This window comes from Apteryx mantelli, chromosome 1 (assembly GCF_036417845.1).
Source record: "Apteryx mantelli isolate bAptMan1 chromosome 1, bAptMan1.hap1, whole genome shotgun sequence".
NCBI lineage: Eukaryota > Metazoa > Chordata > Aves > Apterygiformes > Apterygidae > Apteryx > Apteryx mantelli.
In genome coordinates this window covers 96,639,645-96,657,594 of record NC_089978.1, presented here as the reverse complement: position 1 = coordinate 96,657,594, position 17,950 = coordinate 96,639,645, and the positions used below count along the sequence as shown (strand labels likewise).

Here is a 17,950-nt window from a genome sequence, read left to right as displayed (position 1 = left end):
GAAATTTAAAACAACATACAGACATTATAGTTTACTTAAAACATTAGGGCTCATTGCCTATCAAACAGGATTGTAGGGCAGTATTTCAATCACTTTCATAATAAAGTTGTACAACTTTCAGATGCTCACCAAGACAGTGCAAGTATGTTACAGGATGTTTGGTAATTAGGCTGCACATTCTTCTCAGGTTAAAACTGTCCAGAATATCTGGCAGTGCACTTTTCCTTTTTATCTATTGATCCTATTTTTAAATCATCCAGATAAACTTCAAGTGGTGTTAAAGGTAACTTTAAATTATTGTAAAAATACTAAACCAGATTCCCTAGACTTGGGCAGAGCTGCAGCATGTTACTCAACTCAACACAAAGCATCATCCAGGGTCTGCAAGACACAAACATATGCGTAACTTCAGAAAATTAGCTTGTCTTGCTTACTGGGCTTGTCAGATTTGGAGGGGTTGAGCAGATCTTTTCTGATACTGGAACAAGTCTCTCTTAACAATAGGGAAAGTTAAGCATATTAGAGGATGACAAGATGAAACAGAAGCTTGCACTCATGTTGCTGCAGTTTAGAAGAATTTCTTTTACAATAAGAGCAAATGACAGTTTCCAAAAACTGTGTAAAAGACTGAAGCCAGAGATGAACCGCTTGTTTTAACTATAGCCACTATGCTGTTGGAAGTTTAGTCTAAGGAAATCAATCCATACAAGGTGATCTTCCAGCATTTGCTTTTGAAAAGACACTTAAAACTAAAGGGTTTCAGCCTTGGGCCCACTGTTAGATACAGGAGGCTGCCTGCACCTGTTCTATCCAGCTGAGCTAATACTAAACAGAACTAGCCCTTCACCTATGAAGCCAGAAGAATAAATACATTCAAGAACAAATGTTCTTTGTTTTATTGAGTAATTGAAACAGGACTATAATCCAGGTATGTTTAATCAAGTGTTGGTCCATTCTTACCATCAAAAAGAATTCTGTTGATTTTTTTTAATAACATCAACACAAATGGAAGGAATATGAAGCATCATAATAGGAACTTTTAACTGTACATGACATTAAACTATTATCAGACTGGTGCTACTTCAATATTTATAGACTCTCCACTGTATAGACCAGCCACACTAGTGTTATTTATCTCCAAGTCATTAAAGTTCTAGGCAAAGCTTCCTTCTGGCTACAGTTCACATTTGAGCCATCACCATGAGGTCAAAATGCCCTTTGTGCAGCTAGAATCCTAGTCTTGTAGAAATATTTTTATATTTAATATTTTACTAAAGAGCAATAACTATCCTCTCAAAAGGTACATATAGCCATTATAAATATTTACATCAAACATTTACAACTGGTTCATAATATACAACACAACAATTTAGCTATAATTTCTAATCCTCCAGTGTAAAACTTTCAAGCAATGTCTTGCTACCATCATTTCAGTTCATCTGTTTTGCACACAGTCACAGGCAGTACAGGCCATCTCTGAAACTCATGTAACATGATAAAAAAAAAAAAAAAAGGAATGATGTTACCATAATAACAATTAGATTTGTTTGTTTGTTTTCCTTTTAAACAGGCAGATTTCAATGTGCAAATCCGATCAGGTGCTACTACTGACTTTTAAAATAGGCTTGAGAGGAAAAGAAAGAAAGAAGAAAAGAAAAAAAAGACACTTAAAAATAAATACACCTTTGAAAAAATTCCACATTTAACCATGTCAGAATGTTTGTTTGCACATAATTTAAAGGAAACCTTACTCTTCATCATTCCCCTGTGCTGGAATACAGTGTAGTTTAATCCATTCTTATCTTCTGGTTTGTCATCCTATAAATAATGCTGTCATACCCAGGATCCATATTCCAGAGGTTGTAGGAGATTACTATTACAGCTAAAGCAAGACCTATCATCATCCACAGAATAATGTTGAAGATTACAGCGTAGTCGTAGTTATATGGATAGGCAAGGTTATATGGATTTTCTATTTCACTCTGTAATGAAGAAAACAAGTGTATCATTTTAAAGTTAGCCTGCATGCAAAACGCATTCTGACTATATCAAAAGTCTGAGCAATCTGAATAAGAGATACGCATTTTTGTCTAGACAATTCTGATGTTAGGGCACAAAATACAGAAGTGATTATGTGACTGACATTAATGAAATCAGAAGGAATGGGCTGCCAGGAACCTCATGAAATTCCATGAGGACAAATGCAAAGCCCTGCGCCTGGGACAGAATACCCCCACGCAACAGCACAGGCTGGGGACTGACTGTTGGCAGCAGATCTGCTGAGAAGGACCAGTTGGTCCTGGTGGACAAGGTGAACAGGAGTCAGCAGTGTGCCCTTGCAATGAGGAAGGACAACTGCAACCTGGGCTGCATCAGGAGTGGAGGCAGCAGGTTGAAGAAAGCAATTATTTTGACTCAGCACCCATGAGGCAGAACTTGCTGTACTGTTCTGGGGAGCCCAAAACTAGACACAAAAGAGTGACAAATGGGAGGGACACCAGCTGAGGGCCACTAAGGTGAGCAGGGAGCTGGAGCACATGATACATGAGGACTTTGCTCAGTCTGCAAAACAGAAGGCTGGGCAGGAAGGGAATCTAATTACAGTCTTAACTCCCTAAAGGGCTATTACAGCGAAGACACAGACATATTTTTCCCAGAGGAGCACAGCAAAAACATAAGCAGCAATAGTCCAAAACCACAGCGAGGCAAATTCCAATGAAACACAGGGGGAAAAAAAAGAAAAGTTTTCACAGTGAAAGTGGCAAGGATTTGGAACAGGTTATTCAAAGAGGTTGTGGAATTTCCAACCTTCAAAATTTTAAAAACTTGGCAGGAGAAGGCCATGCGCAGCCTGATCTAACTTCTAAATTAACCCTGCTTTGAGTAGTGGGTTGGGTTGGATGACCCCCAGAGGTCCTTTTCAACCTAAATTACGATTAAATGAAGATCAAGACAGGTAAGTTGACCTCTGCACCCATGCCTAAATCAAAGTCAGTATTCTAGACCTTAAAAAAGTTACGCTAAATTAAAAATATGATGCAGTTTGGATGCATTTATATTTTTTAAGAGATGAAATACAGAAAAATATGGCTCTACTACCTGTGAAGACTGGAGAATGGAGCGAGTCTTCCTCATGAGGGGAGAATTAAATGTCTTTACAGCCACCACTTCTACTACTGCATTCCCACTATAGAGATTATACATCTCATCTGCAAACTGGAAGAAGGAAAGTAATTTAATTTAAAATCTACACTGCAGCCAGGAATTAAGAGGGCTTTGTCAGCAAGACACACCAAACCATAATGTGTCAGCTTCAGGGTTAAGAAGTTTGTAAAAAGTTATGAAAGTTTATAGTGTTTTAGAATTCCACTGAGAAGGTGCCAACTTACAAGTGCTGGTTTACAAGATATCTTTAAAACTCCTCAACCACTACTTAGCAGACTGAAGGTTATTACTGCTCTTTGTGCTGGAACAGGTTCTTACATCACTTTACAAAATGCTCGTGGCCATACAGTTTCCCAATTTTTTATCTGTCAGTTTCAACAAAATATTTAGGCTCCCAACCTTCTGCTGGGAAATTATAAACCTGAATATTTGAATCTGAGCTAAAGACTAATATTCTAGAAAGGAAGTCTGGTCAAAAAGGTATTTCTAGTATTTCTATATATTTGCATAACTGCAAAGAGGCTGAAGAGTAGTATTTACAGAAAACAGTTACTGGCTTAGCAAATTCATGCTTTTATGTTCTTCCATCAAGCTTTAAAAACTCTCAAACCTGGCTGGTCTCAGCTTTTAAAAAAGATTTTATCTAATCATCACAAGAGACCTGCTAAAGAAATACTTTCTTGAACACAATGACAGATGAACTGGAATCATTTTGGCAGCTTAGAAATTTAGATTTATACTACTTTGGGGGCAAGACACTAACCATTGTACCCTGGAATAAAGATGTTTATTTCCCCATTTTGGAGGGCCAATTTTGGTGAGACATACTGGTGGTTTTAAACATAAGATATTTGATTAGATAAAACACATATCAGCTCATATTTATATATGGTTATAATATATTCCTACTCCTTTAAACAAAACATCTAATGTATTGTAGAATCACGTCAACACTTTTCACAAAGTGACAAATTTTGTAACATTAGATTTTATAAGTGAACAGTTGCAGTACAAAAACAAACACCCCCCCCAACCCTGATTGGTCAGGCCATCACTAATGGGGTGACAGTTCACAGCAGAAAACAATCAATAAACCTGGCACTTACTCCCCTGCAGTTAACCCAGGATTAGGTAGAAATCATACCTTTTGCAAAGAGTCTGCAAGAATTTGAGAAGCATCCCTGAATTGCTGAGAATCTTCCCCATACCGTTTTCCAATCTCTTCCAAGCCAGCCAGTTCCAGAGAATACAGGTCTGGCGAGTGATCTTTGGCCAAGTGCTTGTGTCGAGACAACTTTGGCATACCATTGAGGACAGAAAGAAATTAATTTATACATAAGTTACTTTAAATACACGTTTTGGCAAAATCAGTTTCCTGGGACTAATCCAGCAACACTTTCCACAGTCATATTCCATGTTGACTAGAAAGTAGAATTTCTTGCCAACTTAACTAGGAAGATGTCCACAAATAGCTTTTTCTTATTTTACAGAAGAAAACCCAATGATCATCATATACACAATCTTGTGTTTGGAATAGATGCTACATGTAACATAGAACTTTATTAAAAATAAATTTTACACTTATTTGTGTCATAATCCTAGTTCTATAATTGACATAAAAATAAAACGTAGAGGAAAAATACATAACTACAATACTCAGATACTACTATTTCCTCCACTGAAGTTGGCCCTTGCAAAACTGAGCAGGTTGCAACTTTAGCTTGCTGTTGCCCGCATACAGAGTAGTTTACTTAAGAGATCATCCCATCATCATGAAATCCAAGCGACATGATCTAACATATCTCAAAGTAGAGTAGTGGTATACTCTCACTTCTACAGATGTGAAACTGAGGCACTGACATTAGCTTGCACAAGGGAATACAGTCCGTGAAAGCATTTAATTTAACCTGTTCCTATCTTCCTGTCTACTTTAACTGTAGCATTTCTAGTTTGTAAGACAAAAACAAGTCATTCTACCTCATTTTCTCAAAAGTCTCATTTCTCCCCACCAGCCCTTCCCTTAATATGAACTTTGAGTTTTTCATGACTGTTTCTTTCATTTTAAGTAGCTGAGGGGTGCAAAAAGGACAAAATTGCAGAAACGGCAACAAGACGGGAGCATGTTAGTACAAAGACCATAAGAAGCTTCTTGCTTAAAAAGCTCAGAATTAAAAGCTCACCTTGTCTGTTGGAATATTTTTACTACCACCACCATTCACACTACAAAAGTCATTCCAACCTTCTCAGGTAAATGTTATAATGACTTTTTGAAGTAAAACAGTGGACAGGACAAAGAACCTTTTCTTAACTACCATTATACTTCTTAAGAAAAGGAGGAAAGCCCCAGCAAATTCTTCATTGAAGACTTCCTGTGTCTCTGGGTATGGAGAAACAGTAGTTCAGAATTCCCTGTTCTCACCAGATCTAATACAAAAGAAACTAGAGGTGATAAGGTTCTCACTTAGTTCTTTCACTGACAGATTCAAATTTGAATTTGAGCTGATTCAAATACCTTGAAAATGCATTATTTAAACTGATACAACCAACTGATGACACAACTGAATATTTCAGTGCCTGCCAAGTATCCTAGTTATGGCTTTTCTACCTTTAAATGAGATGTCTGAAGTTTGAGGTGTAAAATGTGAGAAGTGTTTCAAAAACTTTACTTACCAGACTTGCAATATCATGTAAGACTTGTAGTTCAGACAGAAAAAGCAAGTCAACCTGGGAAAAGAAGCACAAAGACAAGAAAGGTATTTCCTTCGATGAAACCAAAGTAAGGGAAGTCTCGCTTTGTTGCAAGTTTCAGTATTTTATAACAGATTACATTTATTACGAGATCAGATAATGCTAGAAAGCAATTATTCTTTTAATAAAGTTATTTATAGAGAAACATAAAAATTAGTTCTTAGAATTTGGTTAGAAAAAGGGGGTGCTCTCCTAGGCAAAGCAAGGCAAAAAAAAAAAAGCATAAGCTAATATAACAAAAAAAAAGAAAAGTATCCACTGATTACTGTTTTTTTACCTCATTGTTTCTGCTGAGGGAGTTTAGAGGAAGGGAGCTGAGAATGGAGTTGTCCTGGAATAAGCGGTTTCGCAGTTGGCGCAGTGTGACAGAAAGATCTTCAAATACGGAGTTTGCCTTGCCCACCATGTACACTCTCTGCAGGAATAGTCATCGTTTTATGAGAACAGAGGTTTGTTTTTAGTTTTTCCAATCACACATTAATGATCAATCATACTTGCAATCTCCCTTCAATGCAAAATATTTCACATAATTGGTTGTTTTTTCTCCAGCCACACAAGTGGGAATCAGTTTACTATTTAGAGCTTCTGGAATCAGAGATGAAGCAATACTCACTTCCTCACTGGGGGCCAGCTGCAAGACTACAGGAGTTTCTTCAGAGAACAAAGTATGAATAGCATTTGCAACACTGTCAAGACTGAAAGGAACAGCCTGAAACACAAAGTCTAGTTAGATTTTGGGGTAAAATAGAGCCTAATGACATAAAAGAAGAAAGTTTGCTTAACTATAGAAGTTTGGAAAAATAGGACAAGCTGTTTTTCAACAAAGAGTATGAATACTTTCAAAGCAATAATAACAAATAATAGGAGACAATGAACAAAACAAAACATCAACTGTATATATACATCAACAGATTATTTATTTGTATACATGATAAACAGAGTATTAGGGTTTTTAAGAACTCCCAGAGGCCATGATTCTGTATTTAAAAGGCTTACTTGAGCTAAAAGTATAGCCTCATTTACCAGTGAAGCAAGACCAACAAATAAAATGCAATACAAGACAGAAAGGAGGAAATCGATGTTAGTGCACATTAACAGTTATGAAGCAAAGAAAACTGATGAAAGAAAATATATCAGTAGAAAGACCAACTGCTGAAACACCGAAGAAAAGAACCATACAAAATAAAGTAAGAACAAAAGAAATCATAGCAATGATATAGAGCCATTACTGGCAAGCTAATAAAACTGTTAGTTTTTCTAAGCATGTATTTCTGGCTTTTATCTAGAAAGAAGCAGAATGACACATTTCCTTCCAATTCACTAGTTAAAGAGTATGATCTTTTTTCTAATAGATACTAGTAAGTACGTACGCTAGGATAATTTGTACCTGGTGATTCCTGAACATCGGCTTACTGATAATCATTTGATATTACTCTTGAGTACTGAGGAACCACTTGGGAACCACTGCTTTGCCAGCATACAAAGAGAGCAAACAAAGTCACCTGGGGCAGCTCATTTGATAGCTACAGACAAAATATTCATGAGATAATTGATGAACAACTAAAGCTTAGGAATGTTAATTCCTCTTAATGGGAAATAAAGAAAATACGTACAAAGAACTTTGATAAAGTTACAAACGTAAGACTGCAGATTTGTTTAATTTTAAGATTTCCACAAGTTAGGTATGCCTACAGGGTCAGGTCCAGACAATCCTAAGTTAGTTTTGGTCCAACAACCATTTCACGTAGCTGTGCCTGAACTAGCAAGCTGTGCTGGAAAGCCAATGTGAAAGCAGATTTGTGTCCGGCTCATTTGGCCTGTGCTTGATTTAAAGCCACATAATGATCTGATTAAAAGTTGACACTTGAAAATAGATTTAGAACTGTCTGACAGCTGTCAGTGATTTCAAAGGGAAATCCTCCCCTCACCTTAGACTGCGTACCAGGGTGTCAATATTATATGAAACACTATTGAATGCTGTCATTGACAATTCCAAAGTTTGAATGAAGAAAGAATATTATTTGTCATTTTTATTTTTTTATTATTTATCATTTCTCATAAAAAACACAGCAGCTACACAGAGCCAAACTGCATGGTAAACTGGATGCCAATGAAGTTTTCTGACACAGCCAGAGGCAAAATTAACCAGCTAGAAATAAAGAAGAGGCTGTAACTAAAGAATGGGGAAACAAACTGAAAAGCAACTTATTTGAAAAGGATTTTCCTTTGAAAAGGAATGTGTCATGCTGGACAAACAGCAATTTGATGTGAACTACTGGTGCAATATTGCAGCAAAACAGACTCATGCATATGACGTATTAGCAAAGGAAAAGTGAGCAGAAACCGTAGTTACCAACATTTTGTACAGTTACTGTGTTCCTGTTAAGGTGTACGTGGACAAAACTATCTCAAATGTGAAAAAAAGCCTCAGTGAAGACTGGATGTCTGTGAAGGGCAAATGTAATGTTTCGGGGGTTTTTTTCTTTCTTTTTGACAGAGATATAGTGTAATCACATTTTGTCTCAAAGTACATATTTCACAGTAAAGTCCTTTAGAAAAACCTCAAAGATTGCTTAGAGGAGGAAAAGTATATATATAAAAAAAAATCAACAGCATATAAAATGCTATCACATACTCAGCTGAAGCGATTCTAATTATGAATCAACAACCTAATATGTGAGTGGCAGATTCTCAGTGTCTGGGTGCAAACATACTAAAACTAGATGCCTTTTGAGGAGAACATGCTTTGGCCAGAAAAGTTGCTGAACTTAATGCAGGAGAACCTGGGTGATCTTCAAAGGCCTCTCATCTTGTTCAGGAGTCTGACTGGATTATTTATTGATATAGTCTGATCTACAAGTCTATGGGGTTGTGTGAATGTCAAGTGGACCAAGTGAACTTTAAGAACTACAGTGGAAATTCAGGTGCTTCTAATTAGATCACGAGAGTCACAGAAGTTGTATGACAGTTCCAAACATGCAGATACTCACATTCTCAATAGGGTAAGAAACCCCTTTCATGGGCAACGTCAGCTTGTCTACTCCTTTCACTGTCACCAGCACAGTAGCTCGCGGTCTGTGAAACAAATCACCGACTGCAAGTCCAGGCCAGGAAAGGTCCTATTACAAAACAGTAAGAAACTTGTATTTCACAGGAAGAAAGACAGAGAGGAAACCTCTCCCACCATCACAGCAAAATAATTCTATGATCTTATTGATACCTCTTTACAGAACAGCCTACTGGAAATTTCATGGGGAAATAAGTGTCACTAGAATGCTTCTTAAAATGCTTCCATCTCAAATAATGCTATCTCAAGTTATCCATAGAGAAACTGTTAGTTTAAAAGCCATCACTAATTTTATAGCCAAGTCTGCACTAAGAGAGCATTACACATATTGGATATATCAAGAGCTTTTTTCTACAATTAAAGTGGAACTATTCTAGTATGTAGTTAATAAGGGAAGCTTGAATTAAAAACAACAAACCTTCACCAAGCACCATAAAAACATGCTCACGTACAATAAAACACTAATATCTTGATTTTTTCAGGTCCAGAAAAAAAAAAGGGTCAATTATACCAACATCCTAGTAATCTAACATGTATGAATTTGTATAGAAACATACGAAGATGCCTTAGTAACTTACTATAATTACATACCAGCAAGAACACAATGAAGGCTAACTGGCTGGCTGATTCAGGCACAAAACACAAACTCATCTACTTGCCATGAGTTCAGACAGAGATTCCTCCACTCATGTAAGAGATAAAATTGCCCATTTAAGCTTTATGAAACTAAGTTATTTGGATTTTAAACATCATTGATGTTATGATCTGTATCACATCAAAGAAACAAAAGAAAACTTTAATTTAATCAATAGGGACAAAAGAGGGTTCAGTTTTATCTTCCCTTACCAAGAGAGGAATATTGAAGGACTGTTTTTGAGAGTCCCCGATTTAATGCAGTGAGTATTCTAAAATCTCTACAGTGCAACCTACTGCACTGTCAATTTATTTTCCTAGAATACAGTCTTGATGTAAGCTGCAAAACGTTTGTTTTGGTCCTGCAGTATCCTCCATACCAGTGCAGGAAGCTACCTATGTGGTGATCTCTACCTTAGTGACAATGCTGATACTAGCTTTTGGTTTCAGGGCTTAACTGAATAGAGAAATTTAAAGAGCTTCCATTTCCCCCGACCTTCTCAGATTTGAAATAGTAATAACAACACTATTTCTAAAAGGATGCTATGGACCAATCACAGCAAGCAAGTTCTGAGCTTAGGCAAAGGAACATAATGATTACTGAAACAATTTTTTTTTCCCCCCATGAAGCCTATGTTCCCATTATTCCTCAGAATGACCAGCATGCCAACAGTCAGCAAACATAATGGGGCAAAACCCACTGTTTTGTTGGGTGTCTTTACATGCAGTGCACAGTATCATCTGACATATTGTTTTTTTCTTGAAAAAACAGTCAAAATATACTTATTATGAATATTACTCTTAAGAATTTCTGCTACTAGTTTCATGATAGCAAGCATGATTAATTGACAGCGAGACATTTACAGACAAGTTCCAGAACATGGACTGAACAGACCTGCATTCAAACGAGAGCTATCAGACCTTTTGCCTAGCTGCAGTATGGAAAAGATGGGAACCCACCTCCCTTACCACCATTATGAGAACATCCCTGCTTGCAGCTTTAAGTAGGTGGCTGCACGCAGGCACAGTTGGAGGTACCTGGCTATTAAGCTTTCATGTGCTGCTTTAATAGCCACTCCTCATCCCTTGCGAAGCCCCAGCAAAAAATTCAGTAGGGAAGATGGAATCAGTCCATAGGCTCCTAATTGTCTGCCCTGCTTTAAACATTATTACACTATGTTCAGAATCTTAATTTGGGACACAAATTAGGTTTTCAAATGTTTGGATTACTTCCCAAATATCTGTTTTACTGGTTCTTATTAACTATGCTCAGCAGATGAAATGCCAACCTGACAAAATCCCTGACTAGCCAAGACACTCAAGTTCTTCAGAGTACCTAAGAGGGGAGCGCTGTGGGTTAGTTCACAGGCGAGAGGTGATAGTGGTTTCCACTGTTCTACATGATGACAGATGGGGAGGGATACGGCAGGTAACTGGGTCCCAGAGCTACTCAAGAATATCCCCCTTAAAGACTCAGCAGGCTTGCTTTCTTCCACAGCTCATGATTCAGATTAACCACCTAGGACAGCCTTTTGCTGCTCATATGACTAATACAGCTCTATGCCTGGAAATCATATTTTGATAAGTCACAAATGCGTCAAGACAAAAGGGAAGATTTTTTTTTATATATTCCAGCACATGACAAGAAGACTCGCATGCTAAGTAAGCTGGTCTGTAGTTTTAGAGTTGTTCCAAAATCAAGACCTGAAACGTACATCTTCAACAGAAAAGCCCATGGATAATGCAGCTACGTCCGGGATCCGCTCGCCAGGGATTGGCCAACTTCCGTCTCGAAAAACCACTGACTGAGGTGATCGTAAGACACTAAATTCGTCACCCCACACACCTAGAAACAAACAAAAAAAGCTGTCAGATTTTTTACAATCTTTCCCTTACAGCACAGAAGCAGAGTATATTAGAGTTTTAATTCATTTTTCATCCCTCTCACACTTAACACTTTAGGAAATGTAAGTAACAAGAACCTTTCATTTTAATGCACTGGAATACAAGACAAGGTTTTTATACAGTAGTGAATAAGGATGGACAAATCCACATTACCAAAGCAGGGCAATTATTAAAGCAACAGCACAGCACACTTCTGTGGACTCAGTAACAGTTTGTGAACTGACTGTACTACAATTCAGACACGGTAAAGCTAGCTCTCAGTAGAGCCAGGCAGATTTCAATAAACCATTAGCTCACACACAGCTATGCACCAACACAGCTCTGTTTGCTTCCAGGACTGCTTGGCATAACACCTGTTTTCACACAGACAACAGTCTGAGCCACCAAACCCAGAGCCAGCAGGATCAGCTGAGTTTGTCAGTGCTGGCTTAAACAGAGCACTGCCAGGAACAATCTGGCTTCTGCAGAACTGCTCTGGCGTCTTTGCATTGCTTTCTCAAGCAGGAGGCTGTGTGAGGGTTTTCTTCCTTGGATGCGATACTGGACCTAAGCTGATTGTGTGAAACTCAATCCACAATAGTTGTCATCTTGTATTTTCTCTTATTTAGGATCCCCCTTCACTCTTTCCCCCACTACCTTGAATAGCAAAGTTGACTAAAAGCATATTTTTAAAGTATATTATGAAGATTGTAATTTATTCTGTAATAAAGACAAACAGGAGTCCATGAAAATAAGAGATCTAAGAAAGGCTTATTTCAACTTGCCAGCCCATTTTAAAGTCACTTAAGAAGAACTGAAGTCATGTGTGTAAACAAACTTCTATCAATCTATCTAAATCAATTTTAAAAGATGTTTGGTGCAAATTTCTATATAAGCAGTCACACGCACAATGCAAAATTTCAGAAGTATACCCCAATGAGGAATCTACATACGTTTCCACCAGAAAACTAGTCATAAGATTGTTGAAACTTAGCTACCAATCCAAGCAGATACACAAAATAGTTTTCCAGGGCATCTGCACATCTAAAGGCTGTTTACAAAAATAATGCAATAATACACAGATGTGATGAGCGGCTGTAATTATTTCAGCATTAGTTTAACCAATCTGACCTTGAAAATGCTTTCTGTTTCAAAGCCTAGGTTGTGATCATGCATACAAATGTTGACAGTAAATTTGAGTTATGTTATGATAAACATACTAAAAGAACAAAGTACTGTGATGCAGGTTGGGGAATGGTGGCAAAAGAAGGAAACAGGCCAGATCAACCGCTGTATATGGAACAGATTCAAGCACTTTCTTCTTTTAAATTGATTTTTATAAATTTGATAGTAGACCATCCAATGAAATAGTGTAGCAACCCTTATTTTGAAGGACAGAAATGTTTCCAGACCAGACTTCCAAGAAGCAGTTTACAAAATAGTTATAAATATTTTTGCTCAGCCTATTTGACTTGACATGTTGCTTTAATTCTCCACATAGCTATAAGACAATAAAGGACTTTACTGAGGACAAGTTGGATTAGGTGCATAAAATGAGAGTGTTCCTCCCTTTAATCCAAATTTTCTTTACTAGGCTTGCTCAAGATCTTAATGAGCAAAACTGAATTTGAACGTAGAAGCACACGCATTTTCCTCAGACATGCTATAATTGTTCGACTACAATACCCCATTTGCTATATATTAAGTGAGGTCTAGAAAGTAAATTCTGAGATGCAATTTATCCAGCATACAGCTCCCTACCCACCTACAGAAAATGCAGTCAAACTTCTACAAACCTTACTAAAATCAGTAGGATTTTAGCTCTCAAATGCCTTTGTGAATCTGGACTGAAGAACTAGGATAGACTGAATGAAAATTATTTACGAAACCTGGTTAAGTCTTGAGCTCAGATAATAAGGCTGATTCACACTGAATGACAGAAAGCCTCTAACTAGCACAAAAGCAGCTTGGCAAAACATGAAAATCCGTACTAGGTAGCAAAACGATTTATAGCTTTATAAGCCCTCCACACTTCCCTTTGGCAGGGGGCCTCCTACTGCAGCCTCTAGAGGACCCCGGGTGGGTGCCGAGAAGGGGGGCAGGGAGAGGACTGCCGCTGCTCAAGGGGCAGCCCCCCGCTCCCGCCCCTCAGGTCTGAACCTGGTGCAACCCCCACGCCCTCGGAGAGCGCTGCCCACGGGCGGCAGAAGCCCCGAGGGTCATCTGCGGGAGCCAAGGCAGAGAGAGCAAAACAGGGCGGGGCTCGCCCTCCGAGGGTGCCGCAACGCCCGCACCAGCGCAGAGCGGCGCGGCGCGGCGCGGCCCGGCAGCCCCGGGGACAGCCCCAGCGGGCAGCCGGCCCCGGCCCCGCTCCGCCTGGCGCGCAGCCCCCGGGCCCCCTCCCGCGCTCCTCCCCGCCCCCGCAGGGCTCGCGCGCCCGCCCCCCGCCCCCTCGGCTCGCGCGCTCCCTCCTCCCTTTCCCCCCCCACCCTTTCTACCGTTGCGGCCGGGCTCGCTGGCGCGCGCGGCGCCGCTCCCCCCTCAACGGCTAACGCGGCCTCCCCCACCCGCTCGGCCAGGCCAGCGCCTTCTTCCCCGCGCGAGCTCGGCCCCGACCGCTCACCGGCGAGACAGGCCGATGTCACCAACACCGCCACCTCCAGGGCCCAGGGAGCCGCGCCGCGCCGCCCCATGTCACCCGCAGTGCCGGCCACCGCGCTGCCAAACCCCACCGAGGAGACACCGGGCCGCACGGACGGACAGAGAGCCCCTGAGCGCCCCGCCCACTGGGGAACGCTGACAGACAGCCTCCGCAGCCAATCTGCAGGTGAGACCGAGGGCGCGTGGGCGGGACCCTGCGTGAGTGACTGATTGAACTGACCATTCGCCAATTAAGCCCACCCCCACCCTGTCACGGGACTGACCGGTCAGCTGAGACTTTGTTCCGCCGGAGGCGGAGTCTTGACTTGAGTAGCGCTTCAACTTGGCCAATCAGATGGCGAGAGATCTCTGCAGCATTTCTCCCCCCTGCACTTTCGGAGGGGAGAGATAAAGAGGCGGAGCCTCGCCCGAGCGAGTTGACAGCTGATGAGACCAATCGGAGTGCGAGGGATCGGGGCCTTGCCCCTCCCATCGCTCAACAGTGTGACCGTGACGGCATTCGCAGGCGGCGCGGTTTGACCGGGCAGCCTCAGCGGGGGGGGGGGGGGGAAAATAGCTTTGATTGACAGTTAAATGATCCATTCAGAGAACAAGAGCTGCTCGCCCCGTCCACTTCGCACCTAGGCGACGCGGAGCCCCTCCGTTGTGTGGCCTTGCCCGTGCGGGCAGCCTCGGCCTCGACCTCCGCCTCCCTTCCGCCCCTCCGGCGATGCGGCTGAGGAGACACGGAGGAGAGGGGAAAGCACGCCGCGAAGGGGTGTTAGTCCCTTCAGCGCGGGTGGAGGTGGGGGGAGGGGAGGGTTGTTCAGGTGGCGGTTGGCCGTTTTTTGCCCCCTCGTCTGTGTCTCCCTTCAGCGGGGTTGGAAATTAGATTTGCCTTTTTGGGTTTCTGCATTTATGTCTTGTCACCTGCCTCTCATCACTTCACTCCTGAATGACCAGCAAAGCAATGGAGTCAGTGAGCTGGGCCTCTCCCTGCAACTCGTGGTTTGGATATTTATGGAGGAAGCTGATTTCGAGGTCTTCATTTGTTTTTTTTAAACCGGCAAGTGAATGGTAAAGGAGAGAAGCCAAGATGTGTTTGGCTGGAAAATTCCTGCCCGCTTCCATTCAAGTTTGCTACCGAAAACAAGCAATGTTGGTGCTCCCTGCCCCAGCCATGTTCTGCATTTTGCTTTTGCTGTTTGTTCCTGCTTGTAAGGGACACAGGGTGTGGGATGCGTGCTGTTCGGTGTATGTGTCGTGTTGCAGTAACAGGCTGAGGTGGACCGAGCTGCAAGTACATTTCTTGGGGTTTTTGTACCTTACTAGACTTGGGGATCTGGAAGAGACTCTGCAGGTTGAGGCAGAACTGTGTTTTGAGTGTGAATTGCAGTTGCATAGGACAGGAATTTGAGATCCCTACTTTACTGTGGAAGTGGGGACCCCCCCCCCCCCATAATTAAGACTGTCTTATTTCTGTCCTGGATGTCTCTGAAAACAATATGTGCATGTTCACAGGAAATCCAGCAGTGCTCAGGAGCATTTTATCTGCTTTGCTGGAGCATAGCAACTGTGTTGCATCCATATGGCAAGATTGTGTGCATGTGCTGGATGTGCCAGGGGATTACTGGCCATATGACTGACCAGAGCTATTCTGCTATATAGCTAGAAATTCCAGCCAACTATAGAAATGCCTGAAAAATCTGCCTGAGCAATGTTTCTGGACAGAAAAAGAGGCTACACCTAGGAAACTCAGCCCTTGTAGTAAGCAAGTTGGTGAATGGCAGGTAGTAAAAGGAAAACATGGGAACAACAGCTAAACAGTGTTTAAGAGAGTGAAGTTATATCCCTGCCTCTGCCACATGATATGCTATGATGATGGGTAAATCACTTAAATCAGACTTTTCATAGGTGTCAAAAAAAGTGTATTCCTTGTCTGTGAGACATCCAACTTGAGACCAATAATTTAGATTTGCATAAATGGAGAGGAGCAACTGCTCCAACTATTGTCAGTGGAGTGATACTTTAAATATGTAAAATAGGTCATATGTTTAGAGTACTCTAATACTCAATTCCTACCAAGTTATGATGAGCACTTCAAATTATACATGCTTTTCCTTTACTCTCCATAGTGCATCACAAAACCAGCACCACATAACATAGCTTTTGTAAAATTGGGTATGGGTACACTCTGGCTTGCCTGTCATGGTAGCAGCTGTAGAACTGCATAGCCATCCCTCCCCCCCATTCAGATTGGGTTTACACCTGAAATGTTGATGGAAATAAGAAGAATGGCTCAAAGCAGTAGGTTTGTAAAGCTGCTAGAGGGCATTATGGATGGATGTGATGAGGTTTTAGATAGAAATGTAGTGGATAGCACAAAACAGGGAAAGGAGTGTGTGAGAAGAGTTCTGTGTTGTGTTGTGTTTTTCGCCTTCATCTAAATCAAGGATTTCTTACAAATATGATGCATGTAATGGGAAAGAAGAGGATGGGGTAAATAAGACTGTTTTAAGAAGCTTTTTGTCTTATATCTATGTTACTATCTTTTTTTGTGTTGTAAATCTGAACACCTTGCACTCATTTGAAATTTTATTATGATTATCTTGACACTATTTTTCATAAAGCATCCACTCTGGATGTTGTACTACAACCGAAGAATGTCAGCTTAGTTTTTCCCTGTTTGCAGAGAGAACTGGGTTTCTGAGTCTTTAGGGGTCACATTCCCCTTCTTCTGAACTCTTGTTAGAGGCAATACTACAATACCAGAAACAGAAAAGTTTTGAGTTTGTATATTCTTATATTCCTTTTCTGCTATTTGAGTTGCTTTTCTTCTTGAAATCACAATGGAAACAGAGTTTGAAAAGAAATCTTTCACTTCTATCTTCTGTTTTCCTGTTCTCATCTTCTTTTCTTCCTTGGGAAAATAACAAGCAGAAGCAATGTTTTTTTATGAAACAGTCAAATCTCACTAACACTGTACACTGGTTCTTGGTGCTCGTTGGGTGTCAGTATGTTAGTAAAGCCGAGTATCACAGAGTAATACTATCAATTTAAAGACTGGCAGGGTTCTAGCCTTTTTCTTTAGGCTTAATTTAGATCCCAGCTGTGGCTCTAAGGGGGTGAATTTTGTAAGTCCATAACCAAAACTTGTGACAAAATCTCCACACAGAAAATTATCTTATTATATTGATTTCATTTTCAGCTTCTTCTCAGGGCAAGTAAAAATATGAGACAATATACACATTGGGTCAGAAATAATTTTTTTTATAGAGCTATATGCTGCTAATGGCAGTCAGAAAAGCAAGAGTGCCTGCTGTAGGCAAAATACCAGTGTCCGCTGGCCCTTTTAGTAGTGTGCTATGCAAAAAAATCTTGGACAGGAATTGCTCATATGGTGTTTAGATGCTGCCTTTGCCTAGAGTCCTTTCTCTAGTAACAGTGTTGAAGATAAAATGACAGGAGAAGAGGGAATATGAGGAAAAAGGCTAAGTCAAAGAGCCATGTGTACTGGGCTATTGTGTTATTTGGTGTCACTGTATCACTCCTGAATCTAGTGCAGTTGCTAGCAGAGTAAGAGTAAATTGTCTCAACCATCATTTACAAAATGGTGCTCTAACTGGAGAGCACTTGCCTAGCCAGTGCATGCACCAGGCTGGTCATATCCTATGGGAAGCAAGGGCTTCCCAGTGCCAGCTGCCAATTGGAGTGAATAGGTGCAGGAGCACACACAGGGAGCTGTATCCCCTTTGAAATTAGGCTTTACAGTGTCATAGAAAATTTATGCTCAAAAACTAAGAATGAGCTTTT

General features: G+C 40.7%; 1 protein-coding gene across 2 annotated transcripts; it reads right to left on the bottom strand.

The window, feature by feature from the left end:
* Nucleotides 1-872: 872 nt before the first annotated feature.
* On the bottom strand, nt 873-14,270 carry ATP6AP2 (ATPase H+ transporting accessory protein 2). Of its 2 annotated transcripts, none has more exons than XM_013941699.2 (9): nt 14,121-14,270; nt 11,329-11,459; nt 8,904-9,032; nt 6,527-6,622; nt 6,191-6,328; nt 5,836-5,889; nt 4,310-4,459; nt 3,100-3,216; nt 873-1,982 (listed from the first exon to the last, which is right to left on the bottom strand). In XM_013941699.2, the coding sequence occupies exons 1-9, from the start codon at nt 14,188-14,190 to the stop codon at nt 1,788-1,790; spliced, it is 1,080 nt and encodes a 359-aa protein (XP_013797153.1). In that variant the 5' UTR covers nt 14,191-14,270; the 3' UTR covers nt 873-1,787. The 2 variants fall into 2 exon arrangements, with proteins under 2 accessions (XP_013797153.1, XP_013797154.1); XM_013941700.2 differs by having other exon boundaries at nt 14,230-14,245.
* Between the last annotated feature and the right edge of the window lie 3,680 nt (nt 14,271-17,950).

Excerpts from the sequence above, each read along its gene's own strand:
- ATP6AP2 (XM_013941699.2), bottom strand. The coding sequence starts at position 14,190 with ATGGGGCGGCGCGGCGCGGCTCCCTGGGCCCTGGAGGTGGCGGTGTTG. Across the intron at positions 5,890-6,190 it reads CCCTCAGCAGAAACAATGAG|GTTGACTTGCTTTTTCTGTC; the intron begins GTAAAAAAACAG and ends TTCTTTTCCCAG. Across the intron at positions 1,983-3,099 it reads CCATTCTCCAGTCTTCACAG|AGTGAAATAGAAAATCCATA; the intron begins GTAGTAGAGCCA and ends TCTTCATTACAG.